This window comes from Grampus griseus, assembly GCF_964374135.1.
Source record: "Grampus griseus genome assembly, chromosome: 9".
Taxonomy (NCBI): Eukaryota; Metazoa; Chordata; class Mammalia; order Artiodactyla; family Delphinidae; genus Grampus; species Grampus griseus.
The window spans coordinates 85904536-85917637 of record NC_139003.1 but is presented as its reverse complement, the minus strand read 5'-3'; the positions used below and the strand labels follow the sequence as shown (position 1 = coordinate 85917637).

Genomic DNA, 13102 nt, shown 5'->3' with positions numbered 1-13102 from the left:
TGTACAAATGCAGTTTGTAGGTAGGTTTCATTTTTTTCTTATCAAAGCATTATGTTCTGCACCTGCAGTGAAAAGTAATTAGCCTGGAGCAGTAGTGAGCCAAGATGATTAAACTGTTTTTTGAAAAGTATGTGGATAAGTTAATTTAGGCAATTACAAAAAATTTCCAAAGATGCCACATGCTGCAACTAAGACCCGGTGCAGCCAAATAAATAAATAAATATATGTTTTTTAAAAATTTCCCTTCAACTATAAGATTAGGGGGAAAGATACATTAATGAAGATGACAGGTATACTTCTACCGTATGAATCACAGTTTCTGGCTAAATGAAGATCCTTCTTGTAAAACAGAGTTAGGATATAGGACCAGAACATATAGATCCTTTGAATACACATGGCCAAAAAAAAAAAAAAAGTCCCTTAGAGATCATTTATTACATGACCACTCACAGTTTTCTGCTACAAATCTAAAGGGCTTAGTCAATTAACATGCTAGAAAACAATCAGGATACTTTCAGCTGCAGGTAACAGAAAACTCCATTCAAATTCAGATTAAATTTGGCTCAATTGAAGATGAAATGTATTATATCTATAATGAAAAAAAACCCAAAGATAAGTGGACTCTAGGATTGGTTGATTGACAAGCTCAACAGTGTCTTCAAGGACATTGTTATTTCTTACTCTTACTCTTCGCTCCACTGTCCACACACGGATGTCACACTCAGTCTTCAGGCTGGTTCTCCTCGTGAACATAGATGACTTCCAGAAAGCTGGAGCACAGTGTATCCTTACCTGTGTCCAATGGGAGAGAGAGAGAGAGAGAGTCGCTTTTCTTTCTAACAGAGCTGGAGCAAGTGCCTCCTTGCATCCCGTTGGTACAAATTAGTTCAAGAATGCCCGTTCCTGACTCCGTCAATAGTGAGGGGCCTTATATTACAGTGATTATCTCATATGACTCATCTGTGCTGAAAGGGATGCTGGGGACCCACCACAACCTCATTTCCTCGTTTCCCCTTCCTGTCTTTACTCTGTTTTTTTTTTTTTTTTAAACATCTTTATTGGAGTATAATTGCTTTACAATGGTATGTCAGTTTCAGCTTCACAACAAAATGAATCAGTTATATATATACATATGTTCCCATATCTCTTCCCGCGTGCGTCTCCCTCCCTCCCACCCTCCCTATCCCACCCCTCCAGGCGGTCACAAAGCACCGAGCTGATCTCCCTGTGTTATGCGGCTGCTTCCCACTAGCTATCTACCTTACGTTTGGTAGTGTATATATGTCCATGCCTCTTTATCGCTTTGTCACCATTTACCCTTCCCCCTCCCCATAGCCTCAAGTCCATTCTCTAGTAAGTCTGTGTCTTTATTCCTGTTTCACCCCTAGGTTTTTCATGACATTTTTTTTTCTTAAATTCCATATATATGTGTTAGCATACGGTATTTGTCTCTTTCTGACTTACTTCATTCTGTATGACAGACTCTAGGTCTATCCACCTCATTACAAATAGCTCAATTTCATCTCTTTTTATGGCTGAGTAATATTCCATTGTATATATGTGCCACATCTTCTTTATCCATTCATCCGATGATGGACACTTAGGTTGTTTCCATCTCTGGGCTATTGTAAATAGAGCTGCAGTGAACATTTTGGTACATGACTCTTTTTGAATTATGGTTTTCTCAGGGTATATGCCCAGTAATGGGATTGCTGGGTCATATGGTAGTTCTATTTGTACCTTTTTAAGGAACCTCCATACTGTTCTCCACAGTGGCTGTATCAATTTACATTCCCATCAACAGTGTAAGAGGGTTCCCTTTTCTCCACACCCTCTCCAGCATTTATTGTTTCTAGATGTTTTGATGATGGCCATTCTGACTGGTGTGAGATGATATCTCATTGTAGTTTTGATTTGCATTTCTCTAATGATTAGTGATGTTGAGCATTCTTTCATGTGTTTGTTGGCAGTCTGTATATCTTCTTTGGAGAAATGTCTATTTAGGTCTTCTGCCCATTTTTGGATTGGGTTGTTTGTTTTTTTGTTATTAAGCTGCATGAGCTGCTTATAAATTTTGGAGATTAATCCTTTGTCAGTTGCTTCATTTGCAAATATTTTCTCCCATTCTGAGGGTTGTCTTTTGGTCTTCTTTATGGTTTCCTTTGCTGTGCAAAAGCTTTGAAGTTTCATTAGGTCCCATTTGTTTACTTTTGTTTTTATTTCCATTTCTCTAGGAGGTGGGTCAAAAAGGACCTTGCTGTGATTTATGTCATAGAGTGTTCTGCCTATGTTTTCCTCTAAGAGTTTGATAGTTTCTGGCCTTACATTTAGGTCTTTAATCCATTTTGAGCTTATTTTTGTGTATGGTGTTAGGGAGTGATCTAATCTCATACTTTTATATGTAGCTGTCCAGTTTTCCCAGCACCACTTATTGAATAGGCTGTCCTTTCTCCACTGTACATTTCTGCCTCCTTTGTCAAAGATAAGGTGACCATATGTGCGTGGATTTATCTCTGGGCTTTCTATCCTGTTCCATTGATCTATATTTCTGTTTTTGTGCCACTACCATACTGTCTTGATTACTGTAGCTTTGTAGTATAGTCTGAAGTCAGGAAGCCTGATTCCTCCGGCTCCATTTTTCGTTCTCAAGATTGCTTTGGCTATTCGGGGTCTTTTGTGTTTCCATACAAATTGTGAAATTTTTTGTTCTAGTTCTGTGAAAAATGCCAGTGGTAGTTTCATAGGGATTGCATTGAATCTGTAGATTACTTTGGGTAGTAGAGTCATTTTCACAATGTTGATTCTTCCAATCCAAGAACATGGTATATCTCTCCATCTATTTGTATCATCTTTAATTTCTTTCATCAGTGTCTTATAATTTTCTGCATACAGGTCTTTTGTCTCCTTAGGTAGGTTTATTCCTAGGTATTTTATTCTTTTTGTTGCAATGGTAAATGGGAGTGTTTTCTTGATTTCACTTTCAGATTTTTCATCCTTAGTGTATAGGAATGCCAGAGATTTCTGTGCATTAATTTTGTATCCTGCTACTTTACCAAATTCATTGATTAGCTCTAGTAGTTTTCTGGTAGCATCTTTAGGATTCTCTATGTATAGTATCATGTCATCTGCAAACAGTGACAGCTTTACTTCTTCTTTTCCGATTTGGATTCCTTTTATTTCCTTTTCTTCTCTGATTGCTGTGGCTAAAACTTCCAAAACTATGTTGAATAAGAGTGGTGAGAGTGGGCAACCTTGTCTTGTTCCTGATCTTAGTGGAAATGCTTTCAGTTTTTCACCATTGAGGATGATGTTGGCTGTGGGTTTGTCATATATGGCCTTTATTATGTTGAGGAAATTTCCCTCTATGCCTACTTTCTGCAGGGTTTTTATCATAAATGGGTGTTGAATTTTGTCAAAAGCTTTCTCTGCATCTATTGAGATGATCATATGGTTTTTCTCCTTCAATTTGTTAATATGGTGTATCACGTTGATTGATTTGCGTATATTGAAGAATCCTTGCATTCCTGGAATAAACCCCACTTGATCATGGTGTATGATCCTTTTAATGTGCTGTTGGATTCTGTTTGCTAGTATTTTGTTGAGGATCTTTGCATCTATGTTCATCAGTGATATTGGCCTGTAGTTTTCTTTCTTTGTGACATCCTTGTCTGGTTTTGGTATCAGGGTGATGGTGGCCTCGTAGAATGAGTTGGGGAGTGTTCCTCCCTCTGCTATATTTTGGAAGAGTCTGAGAAGGATAGGTGACAGCTCTTCTCTAAATGTTTGATAGAATTCGCCTGTGAAGCCATCTGGTCCTGGGCTTTTGCTTGTTGGAAGATTTTTAATCACAGTTTCAATTTCAGTGCTTGTGATTGGTCTGTTCATATTTTCTATTTCTTCCTGATTCAGTCTTGGCAGGTTGTGCCTTTCTAAGAATTTGTCCATTTCTTCCAGGTTGTCCATTTTATTGGCATAGAGTTGCTTGTAGTAATCTCTCATGATCTTTTGTATTAATGCAGTGTCAGTTGTTACTTCTCCTTTTTCATTTCTAATTCTATTGATTTGAGTCTTCTCCCTTTTTTTCTTGATGAGTCTGGCTAATGGTTTATCAATTTGGTTTATCCTTTGAAAGAACCAGCTTTTAGTTTTATTGATCTTTGCTATCGTTTCCTTCATTTCTTTTTCATTTATTTCTGATCTGATTTTTATGATTTCTTTCCTCCTGCTAACTTTGGGGTTTTTTTGTTCTTCTTTCTCTAATTGCTTTAGGTGCAAGGTTAGGTTGTTTATTCGAGATGTTTCCTGTTTCTTAAGGTAAGATTGTATTGCTATAAACTTCCCTCTTAGAACTGCTTTTGCTGCATCCCATAGATTTTGAGTCGTCGTGTCTCCATTGTCATTTGTTTCTAGGTATTTTTTGATTTCCTCTTTGATTTCTTCAGTGATCACTTCGTTATTAAGTAGTGTATTGTTTAGCCTCCACGTGTTTGTATTTTTTACAGATCTTCTCCTGTAATTGATATCTAGTCTCATAGCGTTGTGGTCAGAAAAGATACTTGATACAATTTCAATTTTCTTAAATTTACCAAGGCTTGATTTGTGACCCAAGATATGATCTATCCTGGAGAATGTTCCATGAGCACTTGAGAAAAATGTGTATTCTGTTGTTTTTGGATGGAATGTCCTATAAATATCAATTAAGTCCATCTTGTTTAATGTATCATTTAAAGCTTGTGTTTCCTTATTTATTTTCATTTTGGATGATCTGTCCATTGGTGAAAGTGGGGTGTTAAAGTCCCCTACTATGAATGTGTTACTGTCGATTTCCCCTTTTATGGTTGTCAGTATTTGCCTTATGTATTGAGGTGCACCTATGTTGGGTGCATAAATATTTACAATTGTTATATCTTCCTTTTGGATCGATCCCTTGATCATTATGTAGTGTCCTTCTTTGTCTCTTCTAATAGTCTTTGTTTTAAAGTCTATTTTGTCTGATATGAGAATTGCTACTCCAGCTTTCTTTTGGTTTCCATTTGCATGAAATACCTTTTTCCATCCCCTTACTTTCAGTCTGTATGTGTCTCTAGGTCTGAAGTGGGTCTCTTGTAGACAGCAAATATATGGGTCTTGTTTTTGTATCCATTCAGCCAATCTGTGTCTTTTGGTGGGAGCATTTAGTCCATTTACATTTAAGGTAATTATCGATATGTGTGTTCCCATTCCCATTTTCTTTATTGTTTTGGGTTTGTTATTGTAGGTCTTTTCCTTCTTTTGTGTTTCTGGCCTAGAGAAGTTCCTTTAGCAGTTGTTGTAGAGCTGGTTTGGTGGTGCTGAACTCTCTCAGCTTTTGCTTGTCTGTAAAGGTTTAATTTCTCCATCAAATCTGAATGAGATCCTTGCTGGGTAGAGTAATCTTGGTTGCAGGTTTTTCTCCTTCAACACTTTCAATATGTCCTGCCACTCCCTTCTGGCTTGCAGAGTTTCTGCTGAAAAATCAGCTGTTAACCTTATGGGGATTCCCTTGTGTGTTATTTGTTGTTTTTCCCTTGCTGCTTTTAATATGTTTTCTTTGTATTTAATTTTTGACAGTTTGATTAATATGTGTCTTGGCGTATTTCTCCTTGGATTTATCCTGTATGGCACTCTCTGTGCTTCCTGGACTTGATTAACTATTTCCTTTCCCATATTAGGGAAGTTTTCAACTATAATCTCTTCAAATATTTTCTCAGTCCCTTTCTTTTTCTCTTCTTCTTCTGGAACCCCTATAATTCGAATGTTGGTGCGTTTAATGTTGTCCCAGAGGTCTCTGAGACTGTCCTCAGTTCTTTTCATTCTTTTTTCTTTATTCTGCTCTGCAGTAGTTATTTCCACTATTTTATCTTCCAGGTCACTTATCCGTTCTTCTGCCTCAGTTATCCTGCTATTGATCCCATCTAGAGTACTTTTAATTTCATTTATTGTGTTGTTCATCATTGCTTGTTTCATCTTTATTTCTTCTAGGTCCTTGTTAACTGATTCTTGCATTTTGTCCATTCTATTGTCCATTCTATCTCCAAGATTTCGGATCAACCTTACTATCATTATTCTGAATTCTTTTTCAGGTAGACTGCCTATTTCCTCTTCATTTGTTAGGTCTGGTGGGTTTTTATCTTGCTCCTTCATCTGCTGTGTGTTTTTCTGTCTTTTCATTTTGCTTATCTTACTGTGTTTGGGGTCTCCTTTTTTGCAGGCTGAAGGTTCGTAGTTCCTGTTGTTTTTTGTGTCTGTCCCCAGTGGCTAAGGTTGGTTCAGTGGGTTGTGTAGGCTTCCTGGTGGAGGGTACTAGTGCCTGTGTTCTGGTGGATGAGGATGGATCTTGTTTTTCTGGTGGGCAGGTCCACGTCTGGTGGTGTGTTTTGGGGTGTCTGTAGACTTATTATGATTTTGGGCAGCCTCTCTGCTAATGGGTGGGGTTGTGTTCCTGACTTGCTAGTTGTTTGGCATAGGATGTCCAGCACTGTAGCTTGCTGGTCGTTGAGTGAAGCTGGGTGCTGGCGTTGAGATGGAGATCTCTCGGAGATTTTTGCTGTTTGATATTATGTGCAGCTGGGAGGCCTCTTGTGGACCAGTGTCCTGAAGTTGGCTCTCCCACCTCAGAGGCACAGCACTGACTCCTGGCTGCAGCACCAAGAGCCTTTCATCCACAGGGCTCCTTAATTTGGGATGATTCGTTGTCTATTCAGGTATTCCACAGATGCAGGGTATATCAAGTTGATTGTGGAGCTTTAATCCGCTGCTTCTGAGGCTGCTGGGAGAGATTTCCCTTTCTCTTCTTTGTTCTCACAGTTCCCAGGGGCTCAGCTTTGGATTTGGCCCCGCCTGTGCGTGTAGGTCGCCGGAGGGCGTCTGTTCTTTGCTCAGACAGGACGGGGTTAAAGGAGCCGCTGATTCAGAGGCTCTGGCTTACTCAGGCCGGGGGGTAGGGAGGGTCACGGAATGTGGGGCGGGCCTGCGGCGGCAGAGGCCGGCATGACGTTGCAGCCTGAGGCGCGCCGTGCGTTCTCTCGGGGGAGTTGTTCCTGGATCCCGGGACCCTGGCAGTGGCGGGCTGCACAGGCTCCCCGGAAGGGCGTGTGGCTAGTGACCTGTGTTCGCACACAGGCCTCCTGGTGGTGGCAGCAGCGGCCTTAGCGTCTCATGTCTGTCTCTGGGCTCCGCACTCTCAGCCGCGGCTCGCGCCCGTCCCTGGAGCTCTCTCAAGCAGCGTTCTTAATCCCCTCTCCTCGCGCACCAGGAAACAAAGAGGGACGTAAAAGTCTCTTGCCTCTTCGGCAGGTCCAGACTTTTCCCCGGACTCTCTCCCGGCTAGCCGCGGTGCACTAACGCCCTGCAGGCTGTGTTCACGCCGCCAACCTCAGTCCTCTCCCGGCGCTCCGACAAAAGCCGGAGCCTCAGCTCCCAGTCCCGCCCGCCCCGGCGGGCGAGCAGACAAGCCTCTCGGCTGGTGAGTTCCGGTCGGCCCAATCCTCTGCGCTGGAATCTGTCTGCTTTGCCCTCCGCACCCCTGTTGCTGTGCTCTCCTCCGCGGCTCCTCAGCTCCCCCCCTCCGCCTCCCGCAGTCTCCGCCCGCGAAGGGGCTTCCTAGTGTGTGGACACTTTTCTTCCTTCACGGCTCCCTCCCGCTGGTGCAGGACCCGTCCCTATCCTTTTGTCTCTGTTTAGTTTTTTCTTTTGCCCTAACCAGGTACGTGGGGGGTTCCTTGCCTTTTGGGAGGTCTGAGGTCTTCTGCCAGCGTTCAGTAGGTGCTCCGTAGGAGTTGTTCCACACGTAGATGTATTTCTGGTGTATCTGTGGGGAGGAAGGTGATCTCCGCGTCTTACTCTTCCGCCATCTTCCCGGAAGTCTCTACTCTGTTTTTTATAATGAGGTATAATTTACATTCAGTAAAATGAACACATTTTAATTGTTCCTCACAGTGAGTTCTTCCCATTGTATAACCCACGTAACCACCACATGAAACAAGATACAGAACATTCATATCGTCCCAGAATGTTCCCTCATGCACTGTGAACTCTTTCCACCAAAATAGGGTGGCATATTTTAATATAAGGTTAATTATGAGGCTTGTATTTTCCCCAGAAGAAGAGAAGAGCAATGATGAAATTGAAATCTCAGGGAAATTTTCCTTTAATATATAACCCTTTCAAAATTGTCTTCTAATTAGCACAGTTACTCTGAGAATATTCATTATCTTTGAGTAATTCAGAAGTTGCTGTTTCCCAACCACCTGAGGGCCGTGTGTATGCTGACAAGGCTCTGTCAAAGGATTGATTCACCTTCTGTACAATTTCAGGAATACGATTAATGAATCGAAATTGTGTCACAGCCACTGGACTCCAGTTCATAAGCCACCTGATTTATGATAGTTACGGATTTGCATTTTTAAATGTTCCTTTTGCTTGAAATAGAGATTCCACTGTGGTTTTGGTGGGGTTTTTTTTACAAGTTTACTCACGTATTTTAAAATGTAAATTGAACTGGCTTTAAACTTGCATTTCTAGAAAGATAGTGGTACTCTGAAGACATCTTTTATTAACCCATTTCATCTTGTCAGAATGATTTAAATGTTTTTTCTCTTGACTACTGAATATACTCGCAGGAAAATGGACCTGAGTAAAGTTAACTTTTGTTCTTCACTCCTTTGCTCTTGTGTTGCCAATAGTCCTGTAAGGTTTAGGTTCTATCAGAAGCACTCAGATACTCAGTGGGCAATTGACAATTTCTACCTGGGCCCTGAATGCTTGGACAACTGCAGAGGCCATGGGGACTGCTTAAAGGAACAGTGCATCTGTGATCCGGGATACTCTGGGCCAAACTGCTACTTGACTCACACTCTGAAGGTAACGTTAAAGCCCCTGAAGGAAGCATGTACTCTCATTGCGGACCGTGCATCAAGAACCAACTTAAGAGTGAGACTAGGGGCTTCCCTGGTGGCGCAGTGGTTGAGAGTCCGCCTGCCGATGCAGGGGACATGGGTTCGTGCACCGGTCCGGGAAGATCCCACCTGCCGCGGAGCAGCTGGGCCCGTGAGCCATGGCCACTGAGCCTGCGCGTCCGGAGCCTGTGCTCCGCAACGGGAGAGGCCACAACAGTGAGAGACCCACGTACCGCAAAAATAAAAAAAATTTAAATAAAAGAGTGAGACTAATAATTTATTACCACATTCTTTGGGGCCCCCAGTCAATAAGTCCTTTGTATGGAAACTTTAAAAATATGTATTAGGTTTAAGGGTTCTGGATTCCTAAATCAATCTCCAAGGTCGGGGGCGCGTACTACCAGGGAGAACAAGATAATCAGGGAATATTGGGGGGAAAGTGCTAAAACTGTTTTATTTTATCTTACTCCTTTAAATTTTCAATTTTTGTTCATGTTTCATAGAAACAAAATAAAGTACAAAAGTATTTTTATATAATATATAAATAAATAAGTATATTTTGAGAGTACATGCTTAAGTAACGTTTTACCAGTAGGAGTATTACTATACTCAACTTTACAATTGTTTTATTTTAAGATTCTAGATTTTAAATTCCAATTATTAAACATTATTTAAGCAGTTTAAATGATCTTCAATATATGATGGAAAAGAATACTATGGATGTATCCTGTTGGGTTTCTTTTAATATCTTTTGGAAAAGCATTTGAAATCAGCTCTAATTCTTTTCAAGTCCAAGATGTAATTCTGTATTGTCTTAACTATTACATAATTATTCTTTAAAATTGTTATTTTTAAATACATGCCACTTAATTTTTTCCAGACTTTCCTGAAGGAACGCTTTGACAGTGAAGAAATCAAGCCTGATTTATGGATGTCCTTGGAAGGTGGAAGTACTTGTACTGAGTGTGGGATTCTTGCAGAGGACACTGCACTCTATTTTGGGGGATCCACAGTGAGACAAGCTATTACCCAAGATTTAGATCTCAGAGGGGCAAAGTAAGTCAATTTTTTGTTATTTTTGTCACAACTTAGTAAGTTGGCCCCCGAACCAGAACGCGTGTGGAAGAAGCTGTTATCCAGGACTTGAGTAGACGATTTGTTCTAATTAACTGTTCTGACGGATAATATGTGCTTGCGTTCAGATTCCTGCAATACTGGGGGCGCATCGGTAGTGAGAATAACATGACCTCCTGCCATCGGCCCATCTGCCGGAAGGAAGGCGTGCTGTTGGACTACTCTACCAATGGAGGCACGTTTTGGGGGTGAAAGCCACGCCCTGGAGCAGATTGCCACATTCCATCCAGTGCCCCTCAGCAGAGTCCCTGCAAAGCTTTGCTGACCTGGCAGTGCAAATAGTGAAAGCCACAAAGAGAAAGCTACAGACCTTAGTTGCATTACACGTTCTATATATGTGTGACTTCTGTGTTATACAAAATCTACCCAAAAAGGGACAAGAGAGAAATCACATTAAAAAAAATAAACTCCAAACTTTATGAAGAAAATAATCACGATGCTTAGCTGAAGCTTGATTATAAATGATACAATTAAGAAATAAATTTTTGCTTGGTCTTCCAAGTAAAAGATAATTTTAAAAACATTTTAAAGTGTTTTAAAAAGCTTTTGTGTGAACAAGCATGTAATAAATGCTATAGAAGAGCTACAAGAAAACGTCATTAGTTGTGAAAAAAGATAGTCAATTCGTGAGTCTGTCACACTTTTAACAAGATTCTGTTTCATTATTTTGAAGTAGCTGAAACCAGGCCAGTAGTACCATGAGGTCTTTAGAAAATCAGCTTTAGCAGATAGGTATCATTCTTAATAACTGGCAGATAAATAGATGACCCCGAAGTATTTTAGGGTATTCAAAAAGTGTTTTCTTAAGTAACGTAAACATTCCACCTACTCTCTTATCAGTTGATGACAGAAGCTTCATATTCGTCCAACAAATCACAAATTGCATAGAATTATAATAGCTATATTTAAAAATACTAGGAGTTCTTGTCCAGAAACATGCAAAACATGGGTGTTTCTCATTATTTATGAGAAATAATGCATATAGGAATCGAGAACAAAATTTTAGAAGCAGAAAGTATATAATTTTTACTTAAGTGTTTCGATTTGTGGCCAAGTATTTCTAAATACCCTTCTTCCCCTTATGTCATCAGCCTCATTTTGAAGCAATATGTATAAGTGGGGAACACTTATATTAAAGTCAGTGAAATCAGTTCTCATTATCTGGCTGAAGATTTCTTTGGGAAATTTACGGTAACTGCAGTATACTGGTGGTTTGTGGTGTTTTTTCCAGATATGTTACTTTTTTGGTGTATTTGCTTTATAGGAATTACTTGGACTTTGCTCCATGAGATGGATTATCAGAAATACATTTCTGTCAGACATGACTACATCCTTCTCCCCGAGGATGCCCTCACCAACACAACTCGACTTCGCTGGTGGCAGCCTTTTGTGATCAGCAATGGACTTGTGGTCTCCGGGGTAGAGCGTGCTCAGTGGGCACTAGACAACATTTTGATTGGTGGAGCAGAAATCAATCCCAGTCAACTGGTCGACACTTTTGATGATGGTAAGAAACAAGACATTGAACAATCTTTCCTGTGAGTCTTTTGTCTGATTATGTCTTTACATGAGTTACTATATGAAAAGCCTTTAGATGAGTTCCTAGCACATATTTACTGATCAACGAATGTTAGCTATTATTTTGCCCAATAATTTATACATCTTCAAGGTTGGCTGCTTGTTGAAATGTCAACTAAGAATTTATGTTGAAATGTCAACTAAGACTTTAATAAATCTCATTAAAGACAAAATGTCTCGCTCTAAGTATAATTTGAAATTTCAGTAGCCCAAAATAATTTCTGTTTCTTTAGGAATTTCTGTGCAGAGATACACATTGTATTGGTTTGAAAGTATACCAGGAAAAATTTTGCAGTGGTGAAAGTTACCGGTCTAGCAATTACATTTTAAAAGTTGAGTAATCATTGTCCTAGCATTTAATAATCTTTTCTAGATGTGATTTCTCATCTTGGATTTGTATATTATACCAATTAAATAAAATAAAAGTCAATCTTAAAGAGTAAGCAAAGAGCTAGAGCATAGACATTCAGGTAGTTCAACACTAAACCAATTAATTCAAGAGAATAACATGCCATATTGCTTCCAATTTACCTTAACAGAAGGCACTTCCCATGAAGAAAACTGGAGTTTTTACCCTAATGCAGTGAGGACAGCAGGATTCTGTGGCAATCCATCCTTCCACCTCTACTGGCCAAATAAAAAGAAGGACAAGACTCACAATGCTCTCTCCTCCAGAGAACTCATCATACAGCCAGGATACATGATGCAGTTTAAAGTAAGGGGAAGTGGCTCTTCCAGAGTCTGCATTACATTTCAGGGAGGGGGTATAGAGAGAATACCTATTTGAACAACTCCAAGGAAATGATTGATTTCATTCATTAAAAGAGACTTTATCAATAAAAGAAGTTATCTTTCACAAAGACCTTTATCTTGTAGGATTATTTGAACACAGGTTAAAATCTAAGTATATTGGGACATGGCAAGAAATGTAACTGTATTGTATCTCAGATATGTAATCTTGAGTTCACTTTTCCAAACTTGGAAATAAAAAGCTCAAATAGGCACATCTGCCTATTAGTTTCTTTGTCTCTGTCCCCCCTTTCTGTCAGTCTCTCTCCTCCATTTCTCTACCACTTTCTCTTTATGCCTATTTCATACATCAAGCCACTTTGCTTTCTTTTTTTTTTTTTTTTTTGCCATACGCGGGCCTCTCACTGTTGTGGCCTCTCCCGCTAAGAAGCACAGGCTCCTGACGCGCAGGCTCAGTGGCCATGGCTCACGGGCCCAGCCGCTCCAAGGCATGTGGGATCTTCCCGGACCAGGGCACAAACCCGTGTCCCCTGCATCGGCAGGCGGACTCTCAACCACTGCTCCACCAGGGAAGGCCCACTTTGTTTCTTTATCTATCCTTTTTCATTATGTCTTTCCATTTTTCTTTTGTCTCTGACTTCCAAAAACGAACCTGTACATTAGCCCAATTGGAACTTCCCAAATCCTCAAAGATTTGAAAAGGACTCTCACTTCTTAAAATTGCA

At 40.2% G+C, this 13102-nt stretch overlaps 1 protein-coding gene across 1 annotated transcript in view; it reads left to right on the top strand.

Moving 5' to 3' along the window:
• The window catches only part of RELN (reelin), a gene marked incomplete at its 5' end in the record, with an annotated part of 523328 nt that overhangs the window by 489714 nt on the left and 20512 nt on the right, over nt 1-13102 (top strand). The window contains 5 exons of the mRNA XM_082662360.1: nt 8703-8880; nt 9796-9971; nt 10118-10224; nt 11314-11556; nt 12167-12342. Coding sequence (XP_082518486.1) covers nt 8703-8880; nt 9796-9971; nt 10118-10224; nt 11314-11556; nt 12167-12342 — 880 coding nt within the window. The remainder of the gene's footprint in view (nt 1-8702; nt 8881-9795; nt 9972-10117; nt 10225-11313; nt 11557-12166; nt 12343-13102) is intronic.